The 22,980-nt window shown below is 39.0% G+C and overlaps 1 protein-coding gene across 6 annotated transcripts in view; it reads right to left on the bottom strand.

The window, feature by feature from the left end:
- RBMS3 (RNA binding motif single stranded interacting protein 3) overlaps window positions 1–22,980 on the bottom strand; it is a 728,945-nt gene that overhangs the window by 615,440 nt on the left and 90,525 nt on the right. For all 6 annotated transcript variants that reach the window (XM_075083285.1, XM_075083286.1, XM_075083287.1 and 3 more), the window contains one exon: window positions 4,738–4,806. In XM_075083285.1, the coding sequence (XP_074939386.1) occupies window positions 4,738–4,806 (69 nt within the window). The remainder of the gene's footprint in view (window positions 1–4,737; window positions 4,807–22,980) is intronic.

Genomic DNA, 22,980 nt, shown 5'->3' with positions numbered 1-22,980 from the left:
CCTTCTGAGCCACTGCCAACAAGTGCTCTAACAACCTTTATGTTCAAGTAACATGCCAGATCCCATAAAGGAGACTCGCCATTACTCATCTCCCTGCTCTAACAAGTGATGAAATCCACCTACAGGTCCCTGTTAATTTGGATGCAAGCAGGCTGCAACAATCTCTACTACTGGTTGAACCATCCCAACTGCTACCAGCAGCCATACCTAGAATGGCTTCTTAAAATAAACTCTTATACCAAATGACTGATCACAAGGTCCATTTTGACTTAATGCACTGTGAAAGTGACTACTAAACTGACAACTATGTACAATTATCTGCTTATCAACACATATACAGGAAGAATACAAGGACAAAAACAAGGCAAGGGAAAAGCAGGGACGCGGACACACATAACAGACCAGGAGAGCCAAGTTACATATACTGAAATCGCTGATCTGGAATTCAGTGAAACAGCTGCCACAGTACCAGTGGAATATCACCCTTCCTAGCTTCTACCTTCTTGACTGGCGTTTCCATCAACTCAGTCATGAAGACACTATACGATAAACTATCACATGGAGTGTAGAAGAGATGCCTCTAAAATTTTGATCCTACATGGAATGTTTATCAACAACCACTGTCTGTTTGATTCCTCTAAAAAACTGCCAACTACTGGGTACTAAAATAAATTTTTAATCTCTATTTTTAAAGAGCAGGGTATTGAAGAAAAAACACATTCTGCCCTTAATTAAGGCACTGATGCCAAGTTCAGCAATGGACAAAGCTTTGACTATCTGCAAGAAAGCAAGAAGCTTGTGTTGCCAACACCAGAAAGCCAGCAGCAGTGGAGCCAGACAGAGGAACATCATGGAAGTTTAGCTGAGAGTCCTCCTGTCCCATGGCCCATTGGACACCATTTCACTTTCTGCATTTTTACTTCATTAGCTCATAAGCTAATGTCTTGCTAATAGATATGGGAAAGGGAAAGATGCTGAAGTGTTCTATATTATTTTTAATGGCATTTAAGACACACCAATTATTCTGCAGGCTCATTTAGCACTTAATACTAAAGTTGTATTCATATATTTCTAGAAAGTAATATAATCTAAGCATCTGTAAAGATCCTCCTGCTAACCATTCTTGTGCAAGTGATCTGGAATATTGTTAAAAAGGTGCCAGCCAACAATGGGGACCAAATGAATGGTATGACTTGACCAACTCCCCAGAGAGTCCATAAGCAAGACAAGACAGCCTATCTCAGTCATTCAGAAGGACACATTTAGGTGCTACCCGCTGCTTCCCTCTCACTGACAGTAGGGACATAAGCAAGTTAAGAGGGTTGTTTCCATCTTTCTTTTAGGACACTTCACCTATGGTTCATTTCAATGCCTCAACCTTGAGCTGGTATCTGAAATGCTGCATTTCTGTTTTTCTAAGGAAAAAAAATCACATTTTTTTCTTCATTTTTACATCTACTTTGGCTATACCACCGCAATAGTCCCTAGCTCTTAGCTCTCAAGTCATTGTTAGTAATACAGTGAACCGTCAACATTAAAACTGCTTCTAGGGACACCTTAGTTGCAATACAGAGTGCCTTGCGTTCCACCCTGCCTGTACACCTATGATTCCTAACAAAAGACAGACTGTCCCACACACAGATATGCCATCACTATAAGACTCTTGGCTGCCATCCTGCTCAGCAAAAGCAGCATCATGTTAGAAATCAACTATATTATTGTCCCTGATAAAGTGCCACTTCCTCCATTTTCATCAGCAGTAAGAGCCAGTTGCGCTTCAGGAAGCACACAGAGTCTTCAGAGTACTACAGAAGGACTAAGTTCACTTCAGAGCTTCTCACAAAATTGCTGAAGACTTCTTCACACATCAAGTCATGCCACTAGCCAAGAACAGCAAAGGCAATTTCAGCTTATTAGCATCAGTTTGTATCTTCTCCTTGATTCCATCCCTCAAGCCAGTTTAATGCATCTGAAGGCAGTGAGGTCCAACACAGCTCCACAGATACTAGTTCAGAAGCTGAGACTTGGTTTGGCTTCCCTGCCCACCCCCCAACCCTCTAATTAAATAGATTAATTCCTTGGCTCCAAAAGAGACCAATCTTTTAGACTATTGGCTTCTTATTGTGACACTGAGAAAGTGGAATGCTTGAAAAAAGCTAGCTTGAAGCAGGTAGTAATGCCTCTTTCCCAGAGCAGTCAGAAGGAACCTCTTAATCAAGTTTTAAAGATGCCTCCCCTGCAGCAAGACACTTTCCCAGGCTCAGGGGGCAGAGGAAAAAACCCTCACCATTCTGAGCAGCTTCGCATCAAAAAACCTGAGCACACAAATTCCACATGTCCAGGAGAGCGATGAGTTAATAGGAACTTATTAAAAACCTTCCCCAGATAGCGTATTTGAGATAGATAAACACGCTTCAGCTTATCCAGTACAAAATATAAGCATGTCTGGGTAGCACAAAGCAAAATAAGTCAGTGAAAAATGTGTTATTTTCAGTGACTCATTGACCCAACCTGCAGAACCCTTTCAAATCTCTCACCCAATGGACCTTCAAACTTCACACAGATAGAGGAAATGAAAAAAGAAAACTTGGGGGAGGGAAGGAGGAAATCAATTTAACTTTTAACATTTCTTAGATGCATCAAAGGTATCAGCCATGTAGTTCTATTAGGCTGCTGTGTAGATTCTTGTAAGATGTATGTGGAAAAGCCTTCACTGGGTTCACTGCATGAGACTGAAGAAAATACAGACAATATGAATTTGAACTTTAATCTTTTTCTTTCCTGAAAAGCCGTCTTCAAAAAAAATGTTTAAATAAACTATATATAGATGCTGGCAAGTTGCAAGGCTGAATACAAATCTCTGATCCAATACAAATATTTTGCCACTCTCAGCTCATGAGAGCGCACAGCAGTACTCAGGTCTCCCAAACTGAACGACGGCATGGCTGTACATCCTCACAGTTGGTACTGGTATTTGTAATATCTGTGAAGCAAGTTTATAAGCTTATCAAACCCAAAACACAGAAGACCAAAGCTTACAATAAACAAGGATGAAAAAGAAAAGATTAGAGTGTAAATGACAAAGGAACAAGAGATTAAAACACGTGGGGTACGACGTAGGTGTAGGAGAATTACCACAGGCATTCTTTAATACAGTACAATAATTTTTTTCCTGCAGATGCTGGATGGTCTAGACATCCTTTCACACAACATTCCTTGTAGTTAATCCCTTAACTCTGCTAGCAATTTGACAGGGTTGTAACACTACCCACAACCTTTATTATGTACTTATCTTCCCCTCCCTCCTCAAAAAGTAAATCAAGTGTGTAGAGTATAAAGTGCATTTCATATGATTTGTTAGGATGATCTCCTCCTGACTTAGGAATGTGTCTCCCATTAACATTAATGGGCAACTGTAGACATGCAGAAAGAGGGGAACAGTCATTGCTGTTTCAGCTTTGAACATATTAATGGTACTCCACAAACTTTCTTGCTCACCATCTGATCCCCTAGGATGGGGCAAGCAATAACTACTGAAAAGAATTAACCTTCTTACATGTTCTTCATTTTTACCTCTTACCAGTGAAAATGCAATGTTCAAAAAAATGAAAGAAGAAAACACAGAAGCTTCAGCAAGCAAAAAGAACATACTTTTACACGGAGGGGAGGCACAAGACTTAAAATACTTTGTGACAGGAGAACTATTAAGATTGGAAGGATAGTGAAATAGGTAGCTCACAGCCCATGAAGCATTTAGCCACCTCCTTTCCCATCCTAATTTGAATACAAATGAAATTCATAGTTCCATTGGCTTTAGTTTGAGGCCAAATCTCAACTTATTGTATATACTAAGAGAGAAAACTTCCACGCCCTTCGTAAAAAATGAGAAATCTAATATGTCAGATCAAGAATTTGTTCACCAGGCTAACTTAATTTTTTTATAGTGTCAAGACAAGGGGGTAGGGGGTGTTGGTCGTTTTGGTATTTTTTGTGGTTTTTTTTCTTAAGAGCAAATGAAGGTAGAAAGAGGTTGGAAAGAAGTGAAAGCAGAGGTTGGGAGAAAGCAATGTTAATACAATCAATACTGAACAAACACTTGAAGAGTTTTTAAAGAGGAAATTGCTTTAGTCGAAACACATTGCTCTTTGATTACAAAGCAAGCCTTGTCAAAAAAGTCTTTTGGTGTTGATAAAGTAACAGAAACCCTGAATAATATTAAATTCTTAGAAAAAATCATTAACAATAATATTCCTTCCTGGCTATCACTGAACAGCTTTCCAGCTTCAGCCTGGGTTTATAATAAGTTTTTCTGAAAGTTTTGGCTATATTTACAACTCAGTCATTTTAAGTAGTGCAAAAAATGTTTGGGGGGGAGGTGGAGGGTGCAGCAGACAGGCAGCATGGGAGAATGACTTGACACATTGCCAAAGAACATCAAACACTTCTGGCTTTAGTGGCAAGATGCAAAGGATAGGGGAGTCCAGCCATAATAACCATCCCTGACAACTCACAGAAAGATACCATTGTATTAGAGGAGTCACAGCTGTACAAGGCCCTCCATGAGCAGCAGCTGCATCTAGCAGTTTGCTACAGGATATCCGGCAACAACCTCAGAGATCAGCATGAGCTAGCTGGGCTAATACAGGTAGATAACACTCTCAGAACCCCTCACATATTCATTTTAAAAGGAAACATGTCAACCTAAGCTTCATATCCTTTCTGACAAGGGCATATTACCTGATGGGGCTGTGAACTGGACCATCTGCTGTAGGAAGGAGCACCAGAAGTCTTGCTGGCTGTAGTTCTCTGCAAAATTAGAGATAGACACGTCAAATATTCACCAACATCTCCGTTATACACACAGTCAGCTTCAATCTCAAGCATGTAAACACCCCTAGTAAAAAAAACACTGAACAAAAACCTCAAGAAACCATAAACACAATGCAATAGCATTAAAACCAGAGATTAAAGTTTACTGAATTTGCTATTAAAACTCTTTCCAGCCTTGGACCTCAGAACCTCAATTTTCACATCAACTTTTGCATGCCACCTAGATCGCAAATTCAAATGCTGAGCCCTAACCTAAACCAGGGCTGCAAAGCACAACCAATCAGCCAGGCAATTCACTCAGATTAAGCAAACATGGTCTAAATGCACATTTATTCCAGAAGGGCATCATTAGATGGGCTTGTCTGCCTGAGAAGTTATATCTGTATTTTTCCCCTAACTCGTAGCGATGTTTCATTCCATACTTCATACTAGTTTTACAGAAGCTATTCTTAACTCATAGAAAATAAAGCAAAACTGTTCTTTCAGAATCGCTTCACCTTACTTGAAAATAAAACTTGAAAATTTTTGGACTAGGTAATAGAAGAGATTAGTTATTTATCAGCTTCTTTTTGAAGAAAAAGCACAGTCTTTATGAAATTTCTCCATACCTTTTTCACCTACTTCCCTACATGTATTTTCTGAAGCACTAAATAAAAATACCATACCATGGACTTTCATATCCATATCGTGTGTCACACATAGACTTTATAATTAAGCTGCCTTTGATATTGCAAAAAATCAATGTTAAATGGTGTCTAGCAGAATACCACCAATTATTTTAATACCATTATCCCCAGGTTCAAAGTTATTTTATACTATGAACCTCCATGCCATTTAGTCCTAGTTTAGGCTAGAGCCTAGTGCAACACAGAGCTCCTCCAAATCCACCCCTCACTTATATAAATCTGGTGCTTTTAAAAAGCCCCCAAATACCACACACCACAGCCAGTAGCCAAATATCTTGCAAGTACATTGCTACTATATTGTGTAAGCTCAGGTATTAAAGAAACCTTGTGACAACAAGGTTATCTATAACCAGGAAGATCAGGTAGATTTAAGTTACCTACTCATGAGATCTGAATTCAAGCAGGCTTTCCAGACATGAGATACTAATTTATCAGTACATTATGTCACCAGCAGGATGCTAATAGAGGGACAGATTCATATTTGAACCATATGGACATAAATCATACTAAAAAAGGCAAGTAACTTAATCCATGTGAGATTTATACCACAATGTAGTACACTCTTTGTAAGTATGAAAATAAATAGCTTATGGCTTTTAACACCCAAGGATATAGTACATTTCTATGCCAATTATAACCACTAGGGCTTATGCATCATTACATATTCTAAAGCTGGCATGTCATTCCCACTAATGAAAAACAGCAACTGCTGTAATTGTGCTTTTGTGTTAGTCTATCAAAAAGCAGTTATTTTACAAATTTAATATTAACATTACTGTATAGTGTATTTAGCTTCTACTAGGCACCCTTAGAAGGATAGGCATTTTGCAATAAACAGATATGCCACGTAACAGAACAGCACTTTCTTTTGACAGAAACTTCAGAAAAGAAAAACTGCACACAATGTTGATTTCAGCTTTATAAAAACTTATGAAAACTAGCTCCATCTGCTTCAGAAGAAAGACTGGTTAATCTACAGACAACAAGATAGCTGAAGGTTTGGTTTTTTTTGAAGCATCTGGAAGCTGTTTACCAGCAAGATGCCTTTCCACAGGCATCACACACCTTTCTTAATTAATAAATATAATGTATGTCAGTCTTTAGTATTGGCCAATGAAAACTGCATATTTCTCCTGTCTAAACACATAAATAGCAGTCTTCAGTTTTATTACTTACTCCAGCACCTGTTACCTCTAGGCTGTACATTTCCTCTACAGCAATCGCTCTTTGAACTTTTCAACCTCAGTTTCAAGGACATCCCAAAGAAAGATACCCCACAGAGAAACAGTACTGCAATATGACAAGAGAAACAAGAGAACCCTTTCCAGGCCAGGCAGCCAGCAGATGAATACCTTCAAAGACAAAGGCAGAAGATCTTTTTTTGTCTAACTATACAAACAAGAAAGAACCAGAGCCTTGGAAATATTTAGAACATGACTGCCATCTTTCGATTAACAGGTAAGCACTTTACAAAAAACAGTGTAAAAATAGTAGTATAAAAGGTCTAAGATCAGCATTTATTTCCCCATCCTTACAGCCTTTTTTTTTCCTCCATTCATATATCAATGAGTAGGATCACTTGCATGTTCCAAGGGAATCAAAATATTAGGTCATAGAGCAAAGGCTTACACTGCTCACACACAGGAGCTTCTATATCAGATCATTTAGAGTAGGCTCTGAAATTATCTGGAAAACAATTCCATCTGAGCTTCCCTCCAAGTCCTAAGGAGAACCAGGAAAAAACCTAAAGGCTAGACCTCATCCCCTGCTTGTCTCAGCAGCTAAAATACTTGAGGCAGGTGACTTAAAAACATGCATGAACAAACCCCAAACACACACACGTACATACTCTCATTCCTATTTCACTGCAATCAGTAGAGATGAGTCAACCACCTACCTTCAGGAGTATGACCCTTCACACTTAACAGCAACCATGACAAGCTAGACCACACTCTCTGCAGGATGAATAGCTGCTGCACTTAGCTTGCGCCACAAAGGATACCTCAGGGTATTGCATTTTCACTAGGCATTTCACCAGGGCAAACCTAGGCTGCATTTAGCCCCTTAAGCCACATCTCTTTCTTCAATTAAAAATGATCTTCCTCATCACTCCCTTTTGAGAAAGAAGGGGCACATACGCAGAACATTTAAGGACTCTCCCTCTAGCACAATTAGCACTTGAGCACAAGCTCTGAACAAAAACCCCTTCTCTGGTCTTGTAGAGCTCCCTAACAGCATCATTTGAAACATCTAAACCAAGTAACTGTCAACTCTCCCAGGGCCTCCAACAAGCCCCCACCCTTAGATAACTTTATAACCAGCCCTTCTACCTTCCCAGCTCATGTCTGCTCCCTGCAAGCTGTCTCTCAGACATACGTAGGTACCAAAACCCCTCCTCAACTATTAAAAACTAATTAGGACTGACTTCTAATTACCTGCTTACCCAAGCTGTTCCTTATGTCCTTGCCCCTCCTCCTCATTCCCCCCACCTGTGAAGACAGGTTAAACTCATACAGCTGCAGGTTACCACCAGTCACTTTAAAAGACCAATGAATGTCTGCTGAAAGCTTTTGAAAAGTAAAACAATTTTCACAGCAGACAGTACTTCAGAAGGCAATAAAACTGCCATTTGGACATGTGGGTTTTGGTGTCTGAGCTGGAAGTTATGGGAAAAAAAGAAAAGAGAGAGAGGAAAGCTGGTAGTCTGCACACCATTGCCCAGACAAGAGTACGAGAGGAGAAAATCTGGTTAAGGTACAGGTGCAACATGTGCTCCAAGCACATGGCTGGACCCAAGCCTGAACCTGAGGAATGATGATGAAACATCAGGCTGCCTCCAAATCCCAGTGAGACCAGGAAAAAAGTACTTTTCATAGCAATGAAGTAGCACAGATGAAAGAAGAGCAACTGATGCGGTGTATGTGCAAAGCTGCTGTTTTATATGCAGTTGGAGGAAAACTGTTTTCTCAGAAGACTCCTACTGCTGAACACAGTAGATAACATAGCAAGAACCCAGAAAAAAAACTTACTGGAGAATACATGGAAATCTGAGTACGGCTCAATGGGAGAGCTCATGAAATGGTACGTTACTATTTCATTTTTGGGCTAAGGCTATTAGTGACTATACAAAATACAAGCCAAGATCATATACAAAATATATATATATAACATAAATACATATGAAAAAAATTTCTCATTCAGTCAAGGAAAGCTTCAGTGTAAGGCCGCACTTCAAAATCAGGAAAGAAAAAAGAGAGCACAGAGAAAGAGTTACAAGCATTGTTATTCTGACAATACTTCTAAAAGCAAAAAATATCATATATTCTGATAACAAAGCTGAAGTTTATAACTTGTTCTACAGCCAAATAAACTTACAAATCCTTCCAATGGGCACAACAATTCATCCCATTAGCTTGGAAAAGTATCTTAAGATGCGATGAATTACTGCCTGGAAGTACCTGTCTCTTTCCATCCACTCACTGGAGAGAGAGGCAAAGCAGCCAGTTTAATTGAGACATCTAACTTTGGATGGCTTATGTTAGGTGAAATTAAATCTACCCACATTCCCTCTTCTCCTTCCTACCAAGGGACCTAGGCAATTTGTCCTCTTCTAGGGTTTAAAGGGTTATTACAGTAGCAAATTTGCTATGTATCGGGGTACTTCTGAACTGCCTTGTGAACTCCTACAAACTGTGTTTATCTTTCAAATGCAGCTCGCTAGTAAAGACGTGAAGTACCGTCCTGACTTCCAGGACTCAGTCAGACTTTTTTGGCTGGCCAAAAGGGGGAGAAAACATTTTTACTTATAAATAGAGAAAATATAATATGAAAGTAAATGGAAGATAATACTAAACATTTAATCTTATTAAAAACATTTTTTTCAGAGGATAAACTACTTAGACTTATACCTTTAGTTCTTTGAGAATACAGTTATAGTTACATGATCTACATGATATACTACCAGTTCCTGGGTTCTTCAATTTCCTGCCCTAAAATCATGCTGGCATTCAGCAGGTATGTTGCTCATCTGTTTTACTGGATATGTTGCTTCTTTAAAGAGTATAGAGTCCAGCTGTTTATGCAAAGGCTGACATCAAACTCAGAATATATTTTGCATTGCCCATTATCTAGATTACTTGTTTTCTATTATTTTCTATGGAATTTCCCTGTTTTTTCCTTAAATTCAAGAATTCATTTGCTGAAAAAAGCAATAGTAACATCTGACAATACTGTAAGATGTTATGGCCCTGAAGTGGTTATTTTTTTTGCACTTTTTCTTTTTTTTCATGGAGTTCTGTAGATCTGTAACTTTTGCAAAGAGGAACCAGTAATGTTATGTTAAAAAGGAACAATATTCAATGGCTGCTTATTGACAAATACAGGCTTTTGGGTTCACTAGTTTATATTATTTCACAGCAGGAGTTTATGAAGACAAAGACAAGTGAAAAATAAAGTTTGAAACTCTCATACTATAAAGGGCTATAACATCCTTTATGACTCTCCAGAAACAAATAGTGGGTGAAGACCTTTTGCCAATACCCATAGCAGACTATGGGGCAGGGGGGAGGGGCTGTTTTCCGAAGTACTGAGTTTTATTTCTTTTTACTTACAGAGCTTATTCCACAACAATGCAGTACAGAAAATGACAAGTTATTCATTTCTATGAACAAGTTAAATAGAAAAAGGTGACAACTTATCTGATTCTATCCAATCAAAGATAGTGCTTCGAGGAATTACAGAGTCTGAAATTTGAACTAGTAATATCTCTTGAAACAACATAGACTTCATGCCTACATATCAATCCATCCCTGCCTCTGGTCTGGCTCCAGACATTCTTAAACCTCGTTGATTCTCTGTGTGGGTAAGACCTCGCACGCTTAATGATACTAAATCCTCCACAGCCTCTTCCTCAGAAATGTCATCTCAACAGATCAGAGGAGTCAACTCAGTGGAAAGGGTCTCTCTGTGCTTCCAATCTGGTATCACACCTGGCTCTGGAGAGAGACAAACCCCACTGAAGCCTGTTCATTACAGACGTGCCACTCACCCATGAAGCCATTTTCACTCCTATGCCATAAATAGACACGATTCCTTGCTCCCTTTGAAACCCCGTCCCATGTTTCAACAATAGCAATACTATGCTGGAAATTCATAGCTAGTGCCACTCTGGACAGAAGACAGAACAAATTGCAAATACTTTAAAGATCCATGGTTTCTTCAATATCATACAAGTAAAATTAATTTTCATGTTCTCATTCCTCACACTTAAAAATCCTCCCAAACTGCCTGGAAAACTACCTGCTTTCTACTGTCACTAGCACTATGAAATTCCTGAGAAATAAACTTTTTTTTTTTGGTCAGAAAAATTAAAACAGAAAAGATTGATGATTAGATTAATAACAGGAACATCATTACATTACAGCTATGCAGCAGTTTTTACCACTCGATGGTGAACATTGCTGATTATGGGGTTGTGACACAAAATGAAATGTAGTGGTGTTGACAGCAGTGGAACAACAGTACATGGTATGACAGTATGGTCTTCTCTTCCGTGCAAAGGGCACATGATGCATTCTTCAACTAGCTTGGCAGCTGAATGAATAGCATACGTCAAAGTGACATTATTGTTTTGCAGGGAAGAGATGATGCAGGAGAATCATCGTGTATGTTGTCCCATAAAAGTGTAAAATTAAGAAGAAAGCATTAAAAAAGCAGCTAATCTGGGTACAGTGGTCAGGATGTAAAAAGTAAGAGAATTATGAGAGATAAAGTTTGCAAGTAAGTTGTAAATGAAATACATTTATAAGCTGGCGATGAAAAAGTGCACAGTGGGAAAACAAACTTTCCTTAAGACTGTTGCACAATGATGCCATCAGGGATTACTTCCTCTAGCTTACAGAAATCAATGTTATGACAGGAGGAGACAAAGCAGAAGAGATATTGACTGAGCTGTCAACCATAGGAGTACATCCCCCTAAACCTGTGGGTCTGGGCTCTGATGAAGCAAATGCATTCAGTAGATGTTTTTATGGGAACTCAGGCACTCAGTCAAAGTACTCACTTGCATTTTATATCCACTGTCTGCTCTTGGTCATCAGCATAGTGACTCATAATTTTTGAGATGAAATTGCCAAGAGTAGTATAAGTCATCTATCACTCACCCCAACAGTGGATTCTTGACAGTTTAGCAATTTGACATGGGCTCTGAACCACGGTGTAGGGCTTGTTATGACACTGTGATTCCCCCTCTTTTTTCGCTTAGTCCACTCCTGTTCACCAAATTTATATAGATATTTTGGCACCCTGGAAGGAAAAAAGTTCTGGACAAAGCCAGGGATGAAAATATCCTCTTTGCAGAAACTCTCTTTGCACTTACCAACCAGGGGGTTTGTGTTAAACAAAAAATTTCACTTCATGACTTCCCATATCCTACTTGATTGTTAAAACTAATAATGAATGTATTTGAAATTTCAAAGTTTATCTTTAAATGGCCATATGTCCCCAAGCCTTTTATATCTCACAAACTGAATAAGAACTGATATTAGATATTGTGCTACCTATCTCAAACCACAATCTACCCTAACAGAACTGGCTGGCCAATCTTGAGCCAACAATACTGTAGCCACTAATTCCTTCTCTTTTCACATTTGTATTGGCCAACGGAAGTGCAACATACTTGAATCACAAACAAGCTGAACAACTGTTACTGTTGGTGACAAGCAACAACTTCTTTCTTAGGAATTTTAATATGGTGAAAGAACTCATCTCTGTGGAGATGCTACATACATCACAAGTTGCTGTGCAGTCAGCACTTTCTCCCAGAGAGTTTGTAGATAAGCTGCAAAGAGATTGAGGAACAACCTGCAAGTCTTCCAGATGGACTTGACATAAAGTTGGCATCCTTATCCCATAAAATGTACAATTAAGAAATTATAAGAAAGTCACAAGACTTAGAAACACACTAGGATAAGGAGGAGAAACCATCTCAGCTTGAGCGAAAAAAAGAAAAACAAGAATATGGAAACATTCGATGCTTTGAGGTCAAGAACTCTCCCAAGCACTACAGAGAAGGTAGGGGAGCACATCACAGCCCTGTGAGAGATAATATAGACAGAAAGTGGTTTTTTAAAAGTTAGCGGCTGCTTCTGTGGAAAAAAAGACTACAAAGTAGGAAGTAATTATAGTACTATGTTGAGCAATGTTGTATTATAATCAGTAACTTTAAACAGTCAGTCAGGGAACACAACAGTACTGATATTACCAGGACATCTACTCCTATTGAAAGAATACACAATGAAATATAAGACGCATTATCAGAAAAACTTGGAGCATATGACAACTTTTACTTCCTTTGGACTCTCACCATTTTCCTGAGTAAATGAAACACTGCGGCACAATGAGGTGTAGGGAACTAACTATAAAAAAGACAGTCTTGGTTATGGCAGATGGTGGAATGGCATTAGTTTTGTAGGACTGAAAGACGTGGCTTTCTTCAGAAGGTTGCATAGGTCTGCAAAAATTAACAGGTATATGTTGATTTGAGACAAAGGAATAACACCAGGAACCTAAAAGCATTTCATTGTAGTGATAGCTGTCCTCTTCCAGCAGCTATTCTGAGAAAGATATCTGTCCCATTAAAAAAGCAGACAAGAAATATGAAAAGTGACCCAGAATCTTTGGGTAGTATCAGGCCTGAGGTGTTGGAAGACAATGAGGTGACCACACAGAATACTGACACTGCGTAGGAGACTTTCAGATATACACTATAGAGAGTATCAAAAATCATGAAAGGAACAAATGCAAGTATAAAAACAATAGATGCTTTCACAAAGGTGTGTGTGGATCTTTCTTTTATTAATGTTCACCAAAGATAATAAGAATTCAGAATTATGCTTACATTTAAGATTATAATAAAGCCAGGACAGAAAAGAGCCTTGATGAGACAATGCAAAAGACAATAGTGCAGAAACTGAAGTAAAAGATGGTATACAGTAGATGTACTAATCAGAATATTTTACATGTATTTCAATACTGGGAGGCAAGGACATGAATCATGAAGGTTCAGGAAAGTACAAAAATAAAAATCTTTATTTGCAAACAATGCAATCATAGAAAGATGGAGGAGGTAGTCTAATGATCTCTTTAATGGTGAGACAGATAAAAGTGAACAACAAAAGGCTATTTTCTAGATAAATGAGTCATTCTCACAAGAATCAGATTTTTAAAGTATTCAAAAGGCAACTGGATATTAACGAAAAATGCTTGCAATTCCTGCTAAATTATTAAGACCAGGGGGCATTTAGCTTAGTCAAATTTTTTACAACCTGATTTTGAAAACATTCCCAAGGAGTGGAAAGAGAACGTCACGTTTCCAATTTCAAAACAGGGATGTATTGGAAATGTAAGAATTATTTGTACGTTTCTTCTCATTACAACCTCAGAAACCCATCCTCCGTACCTTTTACAGACACACACTCATTAAACAGAGGAAATGGTGAGAGACAGAGAGTATTGGTGTCTGGCAAAAAGCATGATGTTCCCTCCCAAGATTAGTCATAAGAAATGAAACCAAGAAATCAATTTCAGTTAGATGGTGTCTCAAGAGAAAATGCTGATATAAACAAAATTAAGGTATAATTTCTTAGAGGATTTAGGAAGAATATGCTAGTGGGTCTTTGGCCTGCTGAAAGAGGATCTGTCGTCTTAGAAGACCATAGCACACACATGCAACTGTTTGATGTGTAGAAAGTTGAGTGCTTTCTAAGTAGGGAGACAATGACATTCCTGCTCTGTTTCATAGCAGCCCACTGCTAAGGTGGGAAGAGGAATAAGCCCCACGCTTTCCAGAGCAGTCAAGTCATTGGGAGAGTCTGGGGTTGGAAGGAACAGAATCAATCTGCTTTGACTTCTGAGCAAATCGCTGCTGTAGGAGAGACAAAGTAGGAAGAAAAGAGTGTTTTCAGATCAATGAACGCAGCAAGAAAAACTCAAGAAATATAAAACCAGGTAAATAGCTGTGTAATGATAAGATTATGAGCAAGCCTTCTGTCAGGCAATGACATGAGGTTGCAATGAGTTTGGTAGCTTAAACACCTGGCGGTATTAAATAATACTTCAAGTTTGCGTGAGGAAGAAATTCAATTATTTGCAACTTTGACCCTAGTGACAGTGGGAAATTTGTCTTTGTACTCTTATTTTCCTAAAAAACCTTAAAAAGTCACCAAAGTGGAAAAAGGGATCATTTGACTAGATTAGCACTGAGACTGCCTAATCATCAGCTGAGACAAGGAGCCGACAAACTGAAGGGGTGACATTGTACTGCAGTTTGACTGTAGTCCATGTTAGCATAATATAAGTAGCATGAGTGACAGCCACTGTGACTGTGAAGCAGTACAAGGTTTACTACCCTCAACCACAGCAGCAAACATCCCAGGCTCCTGGCTACATAAAGTACCTTCATTTTGTTGCAGACATTTCTACAGAGAATTACTGAGAATACAGTTAGCTGACTGTTTTGCACAGGATCCACACCACCATTGTTATTGCCCAAGCAATGTGTTTGACGTGATTTTTATAGAGAGATCCTAGTAATCCAGATAATAGCCTTTTGCAAACAGTATGCTTGTTTACCTAAAGGCTGTGAAATCCTACACCTATTGTCTCCACCTACCTTCCTCTTCTACCAGTAGCAGCCTTTAGGTTCTTCTCCTTGTTCGAAATCCCTGTGCTTGCTCCCTGCATTCAGCTTGCGCTCCTTCTCCCTGAGGCCTATCATGCAATCTAAATCCCAACACCACAGAAGGTGAGAAAGGCATTCAAATTTGGCTGTCACTGCAAGAGGAGAGATGCAACATAGTGGCTAGAGCAGCAATAACTGCGAAAATATATCATTCCAGCTTCTTCAAATGCCCCTCCCTGCACCATGATCGAGGCACACCATGGCAATAAATTCTTCTAAGAGCCCTTAAATCTATCATGCTAATTGCTAGATGTGGAGTAGCCATTCATCTTGCCTGGTAACACTGCAATGCATGAATTTGCTGTGAGAGTTCTTCGTTAATGTTTCCTTATGATTAAAGTAAAAAATAAAAGGAAAAGTAACATCACTCTGTCTACTTTCAGGCTAATGTGGGGTTTTTTTAAGCCTGGAGAGGAGATCAGGATGGAAACCATGAAAGATAAGGAGAGTTGTCAACAGAAAGGGACAAATATTTCCCTGCTCTATTCACATGCATTCTCAGCACTTAAGACTTATTTCTAGACCACAGAATGAATAAACATCACCCATATTTTCAGAAATTTCCTAATAACCTTCCTTTACACTTCTTTCTAGAAATCTCACAGCAAGTCTCCATTCTTTTAGCACAGAAAGTAAGTGAAATTGGACTGTATTTTAGCAGAGATCAAATATTTAAAATAATAATAATCTTTGGTGTTGGTCATTAAATATACATGGAGAGACACTTCAGGGAAAACATAGGAAATAATGAGAGAAAAACTTGGGATTGTGAGCATGTCCTTTGTCAATTTGTTCAGCGTACAGTAACCTTGCCAAATTAAGAAAACTCCAAGTGCATTAGGAAAGGCTGCCCTCTTCAGACAAACTTCATAAAAGGTACCCAGAAGAAGTTCTAAGTGTCTTGAAGTTAAAATAAAAATTTGGTGAAATGAACCATGCAGTGCACTATCAACATAATATCAACTTTCTTCTGCTTAATAACAATTTGCTACTACATAAAGAAAAGCGCTTCTTGTCATTAGCTACATATTAATGTGTGTTTGTTTAGACTCACTACAGATCCATTTATGCATTTTCTATAAGGCTGTTAAAACTTTCATTCATATGCTGAAATACAGAGACATAATTAATTATTAGAAAGCTATTGAGTCTGAGATTTCCCTATACTGTCATATGGAAAAATAACCCATTCTGCATTCTGAATTTCTATCACATGGGAATCCTCAATAAACATGATAATCTTACTACTTTTCTTTAACAAAACTTGGGGGTTAGATATATTTTGATCTCCCTAATGATCCAGAATAGTGAGTGGAAAAATGTTTTTGTCATCATGATTGGTGTTTTATACTTGATGGCTATTTTTAATTTCTTTTCCTTAAATCTTTCATGAACAACTAGGAAACTGAGTTTACTTAGCCAGCAAGTTACTTTTCTTTTCCTCACTACCGGTCATTCGAGTGTCTTCACAGGTGAAATTGTGGATTTTTATCTTGCATCACACCATGTGGCAAAACACAAGGCCACCAGGTACCTTCACAGTGAGTATGAATGAATTTTCATCAGGAAGATGACCTGTATGAAGAAAATAACTACATCTGGATTTACTAGTGTAAATAACAGCTTCCAATTTATTGGGGAAGTTGAGGTGGATATAAATATTTTTAGTGGTGATTTACTTTGAAACCTGAAAGGTGTATTATGGAATCTGCTGAGGAGAACCAGAAATACAGATTATGCTCCACAATACCAAACCTGATACTTACCTGTCGACATTTTTCAAGTCCTTTAACAGGATGTGGGACTGTACTAGGCAAACTTATAAAAATAGTCATTAACTGTCAATATAGCCCCCTAAGTTGGTCCAGAACAGGGAGCAGATACAATGCTACTAAAAGAGGAAATATTACTAGTGACAGAAGGATACAAGGGATTTAACTGCCAGCTTGATGGAAGTCTCTCCATTCATCCTTAGACAAGGTCTTTTTTCTAGCTTTTCAGCAAAGCCTCCAATGTCATGATGTCTCAGGGGAACATGTCTAACTGACCAATAAGTTTGTGAGCTGAAATATGGCTCTTTTTCAATGCAAAACACCTTTTTTTTGGTCTCAAAGCACTTCCCCTAAGCATGATAAATCCAGTTCATTCTACATTCTGCTCCAAAAGTTGAATCAAGTTTCCAGCCTCCTTCACCGCATCTCACAGGCTTTCTGGACAACAGGTAATATCTTCTTTAAACACTCCTTTCCACAGAAAGTTTCTTGAGCCTGTGATACAGGCAGCATTTCTACGTTCACTTTAAACACACAAAACCCCCACACTCTTAACTTTAACCGTGTGGGGAAGTGCCTCTGAAGGCTTCTCTTTTCTTTTTTTTTTTTTTTCCCTTTGCTAAATAGGATTTGGTTTAAGATGTACTTTAAGTTAAGCATTACTTAAATGGTTTGTTGAACTGGGGCCTGAAATGGGACTTTAATTTCCTTAACAACTCTCAATATACCATTACTAGAATAAATGTAGAAAAATCAGACTTTCTGAAAAAATGTGACTCAAGGGCACTAGTACAAGCAAATTATGGAGAAGTTAAATAATGCCAAACTATAAATCTGATATCTACCAACACTTATCCATCTGTTCTACCAGTATGCTAAGGAGCAGGTCTTGTTTAAAGACTGAGATGTTACAGCTGGAAATGAATACTTACCTTCTAGTCCCCTCCTATACTATGGTATTCAGTTTCATGTATAATTGATGGCCTGTAATTTTAAGATAGAGTAAATAAATTATGAGTATTCAAAATATCGCCTTTTTGCCAGTAAAACCCTGTTATTCTTCACACTGACTCAGCGACCTCTCATGCTGCTATCTTTATTTATAGAAGCAGTATTTTCTGTGATTTTGTGGTATACACTTACTAAAATGATCTCGATGGAAAACAGAACCATGATTTTGTAATAATCAAAATACAGTACAGTTTTGTTTGGGTATTTTTCCTTCATTCAGTTGAGACATAGTGTAAAAGAAAGGCATATTAGTTGAATAGCAGCATTTTATATGCTATTGCTAGTTTTTGCACAATAGAATTCCTGAGAACTGTGCTGTAATTCTTTCCTGCAGTGAAACACAGGGGTGTCCACATTGGCATTCTTGAATTTTCTTAGGCTGTTAAATTATAAGACTGCTTGTACTATGAAGAGAGATTGGGTTATGAATTTTCTGAAGTGACAGATTCTGTTATATAAACCACTGGTGAGTCTGGGAATGCCATTCAACATTTTCAGCTTTGGAATTAATTTTATTCTCCTTCTTCCCATGAGGAAATTAAAAATGTTCACAATTTTACTGGTAAGGAGTGCAGTTTCCATGACAAAGTCACATCCCTGGGAAAACCCCAATACTTCTTCCAGCCATGGGAGGACAGAGCCGTGGGTGTAGAGAGGTACAATTCTGTCCTGACAGCTGCGCACCTGTTGCAAGTTATTGAGAAATTCAAACAGGGATCCTAAAATTAAAAGGCTGCTCTACAAGGTAGCTGCAGCATACTTCTTGTAAAAGGCAAGGCTAATGGACTTGGAAAAATAATAGAATAAATAGTTTTTGTAGAATACATAAGCCTTTGCTTTGTAAAAATATGAGTCTTTTCTCCCATCACATGCAAGACTTTCCACTTCTTTCAGGCCCAGGCTGGCGTGAGGATGTCCTTGTTTTGGCTGGTATAGAGTTAATTTTCTTCATAGTAGCTAGTATGGGGCTATGCTTTGGATTTGTGCTAAAAACAGTGTTGATAATACAGGGATATTTCAGTTGTTACTAAGTAATGCTTGCACTAGTCAATGACTTTTTCAGCTCCCCATGCTCTGCCGGGTGCACAAGAAGCTGGGAGGAGAGGGGACACAGCCAGGACAGCTGACCCCAACTGACCAAAGGGATATCCCATGCCATAGGACACCATGCTCAATATATAAAGCTGGGGTAAGAAGAAGGAAGGGGGGGATGTTTGGAGTGATGGTGTTTGTCTTCCCAAGTAACCATTACGTGTGATGGAGCCCTGCTTTCCTAGAGATGGCTGAACACCTGCCTCCCCTTGGGAAGCAGTGAATGAATTCCTTGTTTTTCTTTGCTTACACACGCAGCTTTTGCTTTACCTATGAAACCGTCTTTATCTCAACCCATGAGGAGTTTTCTCACTTTTACCCTTCCGATTCATTCCCCCATCCTACCGGGGAGGAGTGAGCGAGCGGCTGTGTGATGCTTAGTTACCAGCTGGGGTTAAACCATGACAGAGGGTGAGTCAGATATGTCCACTGTCCTTCAGCATTACAGATGCGACATTAAAAGTCAACTGTGAAGTAACTGTCTGATACCACTTATAAAAGTTAATAGCACATTCTTATACAAATTACTTTGTTCAATGACAATTCGTAATCGCAGCCTACAGAGTCCATTCAGGACTTCACTAAGTAAATAACTTGAGCAGTAAGAACTCTTCTACAGACAGGAACTTTCAGTAAAAAGAATTTGAACAGGTACATGAACACATGGAAAGTTATTAATAGAGAAAGAACACAAGAAATGAAAGTTTGTAATGGGAATTTGTAATGTATAAAAAATTCATATTGAAACATTAGAGGAAGCCAGCGTAAATTCAGGGATGAGACAAATACTACTGTTTTTTCCTTAAATAAAAACAAGAAAGCAACCTAACTGTGTCCCAAGCACTGGCTGATAAATTCACTTGAAGAAATACAGTTTGAATTTGCCTGTCTCCTTTTTCTAGGCAAAAGCCATCATGAACATAGCAACACCATTGTTCCAAAATCTGCAAGCTACACCATCCTCTCAGATGCTCCCCTTCAGACTTCTAACCAGAAAACAGGGGGAAGTAAACAACATCCCTCCCTAAATAACCAAACCTCTCAAATAACATGTTGATATAACCTCATGACCTCTGTTCATAACTACTTTAGATTTTACCCCCCAAAAATAGAAATATATAAAACTTGATGCTTCAGAGCATATCTCCAGGTCTCTGCAATTATTCTGGGCAGAAAATCCCTAGGGTGTGCACTAGGTGATTTCTAACACCTTCTTGTCACATCAAAGACAAGTGACAAACCTGGGCTGACCACCAGGCTCACCCATGTGCAAAAGCCAAGTCAGTTTTCACATCACTTGACCTCTCTGCAAGCACCAGCGTGGCTGTTCACAAGATGTTCACAGCCTGCTTTCAACACCTGAACACTTCGGAAGGGGGAGTATGAAACTCTTCACAACCTTAAATGCAAGCTTCAGACAGAAGATGCAACTCTTGAGTATGACAAGTAGATCTAAACACCTTAGCACTGGATTTCAGGAAGTCAGGCATGCAGAAAGAAAAGCTCACGCTCATAGACCCAAAAAACAAGTTGTCTGGAATACCACAGTAAGAGCTGAAATACAGAGAAAACCAGTTCTTCCTGGGATGTGTCACATAAAAAAATGTATGCTCTTGGGGGGGAAAAAAAAACAAGAAGGAAGGTGAGCTGATATTCATTAAAAATGGAAGAAATTGCTCAACACAGTTTTACCGTACTTAAACACAGTGTAAATCCATTCAAGTAGTCAGGAGCGGGGCAGGGAGAGGTTAGTTTAAAGTTTAATCTGGCTGATCAGATTGCAGGCAGTAAAGCCACAGTTCAACCTACACAACCTGTGTAAGTTCAACCAAAGCATCATCAAACAAGGGCAGAGATCCAGGGGAGCCCCAACGAGACCTTCACAAGGTATACAGAAGAGTTTCAGTTGCGTAACACCAGCAGTGTGTTAAGCCAAATCAGGTTACTTGGCTAGTAGAAATATAATCCGCAGTTGTAGCAGGCCAGCTTTCCTTATAACATAAAAGTTGTATCCAGCATGATGCCTATACACTGGCTGCATTAATAGGTTTAACATCAGGACTTCTACATTCCCATTTTAACCAGTAGGTGTTTCAGCACATTGTACTGGGGAATGATTCTGTGCTCAGCCAGCACAGCTTATTGCAGCTCCCTTGGAGAAATAGCCACTTCTCTTCCAGCTGTGTGATGTTGTTCTGATGTCAGATCTCATAACACCCCGTAGGTCCAACTTAGGTTTGCCAACACAACACCATCGTATAGGCTGGCACTGTACTCACAGACATGGATACTGAAAGAGGCCTTGGCAAAACAATCCCTGAATTGGCATTTAGCCTGTGTCCTTGTACGTTCAAGCTGGGATTTTCAAAGGAGTTTGAATATCGCTGGTAGATGAACACATAATACCCCTTCATTCCTTTGAAGAGGCCAGTCTGAAGCTGTAATGAGCCTGCAAATAGTGATTAGCATTTAAAGTGGCACCCTCAATAATAAAATCTCTGTGAGCCAGATTCTAGTTTTCTGGAAGTGAAAGACACTATTCATGTTTACCGCTCAGGAGCCTAATTTTGGTCTCATACCACTAAATGAGAGGTTACAAGGTATCAGCTCTAGTGAATTGCTCCTAGGCTCTTCAGGTAAGATTTAATTCTTGGCATTTCATCTGCATGCTTTCTGGAGGCTTCAGTTTGCTGCTTCCTACACTGTTCCCCCTCCAGCCTCAAGAGCAGAAGATTGGTACCTGTTGCCAGCCAGGCTGGAGTGATACCTTCCTAGTCGAAAGACTCGCACCTCCTCCCAAGAGGGCATCAATAATTGTCTCTCAAGTCCGACTTTCCTATTATGCTCAAAAATCCTGTTCCCCACATCTGGAGCCAGAGTTATGGGGCTGTGAGGGTCTTTGTGGTATGCTCTGTACCTCTCCTACCTGTTGAAATCAAGTCCACAGTAGCCACTTACAGTTCAGCTCAGTCTTCAGAAAAGCATTTTTTTGATAAATGTTATACAGGGCTAGTTAAAAGCACACAGGAAGGATTTATCCTGACATCATATTGAAGCTTAGTAACACCAAAATAACAAACGAACAAACCCACAACCAGGTAAAAATACCTGAACTCACAAATGGGCAAGCGTAAAAGTAACAGTAAAGCTTTCATTCCTAGCTGCTTCTGCGGAAGTAGGTGTTAAGCACAAAAGCCTGATGGAAACAAACCTAACCTGGGCAGGCTCTTCTGGGAGACTAAATAGACAGAAAATTCTCTTGATGCCCATGTAAATGCCAATACCTCTCTTTCAATCTTCTGCTGCAGTCCACACAAGGACGTTGGTCAAACAGTTCAGAGAAAAGGCCAAGCGCAGGCCTAGGAGCTGTACGTTCCCCAGGGACGACCTCCTCTGCTCCGATTTTTAAAAAACATGCAGTCTTTTACTTTTCTACATTAATCTTGAAATCTGTTCCATTTTCCACACTTGACTAAAGAAACCATCTCTGAAGTCCCTGAAATAAAAATATTAAGCAGAACACCAAAGTGTTTTTAAAATACTGTAGCACTCAAGTCTCTCTCTGCCACTCGGTGGCACATAGCAATTTAAAATTATTGAAGCTCTTAAATTAAGTGCTTAAATTTGAAAGTGATCATCATTCTGAACAAGTGAGTTGTACAGCTATCTGAACTATCAAAGCGCTTCAATTTACTCTAAGCAGGTCATTTTTGGAAGTGATAAGGGAGCCTCTGATTGCCCAGCCTGCACTGACTTAAAGCTGGTGAATTTTCCATTCATTTTTACAAGTACCTGAGCAATTCTGGTATCTTATAAGAATCCTGTGCTGCGCAACTTGGGGGCTATATGT

Source organism: Phalacrocorax aristotelis, chromosome 2 (genome assembly GCF_949628215.1).
Source record: "Phalacrocorax aristotelis chromosome 2, bGulAri2.1, whole genome shotgun sequence".
NCBI lineage: Eukaryota > Metazoa > Chordata > Aves > Suliformes > Phalacrocoracidae > Phalacrocorax > Phalacrocorax aristotelis.
This window is presented reverse-complemented; position numbering and strand designations above follow the sequence as displayed.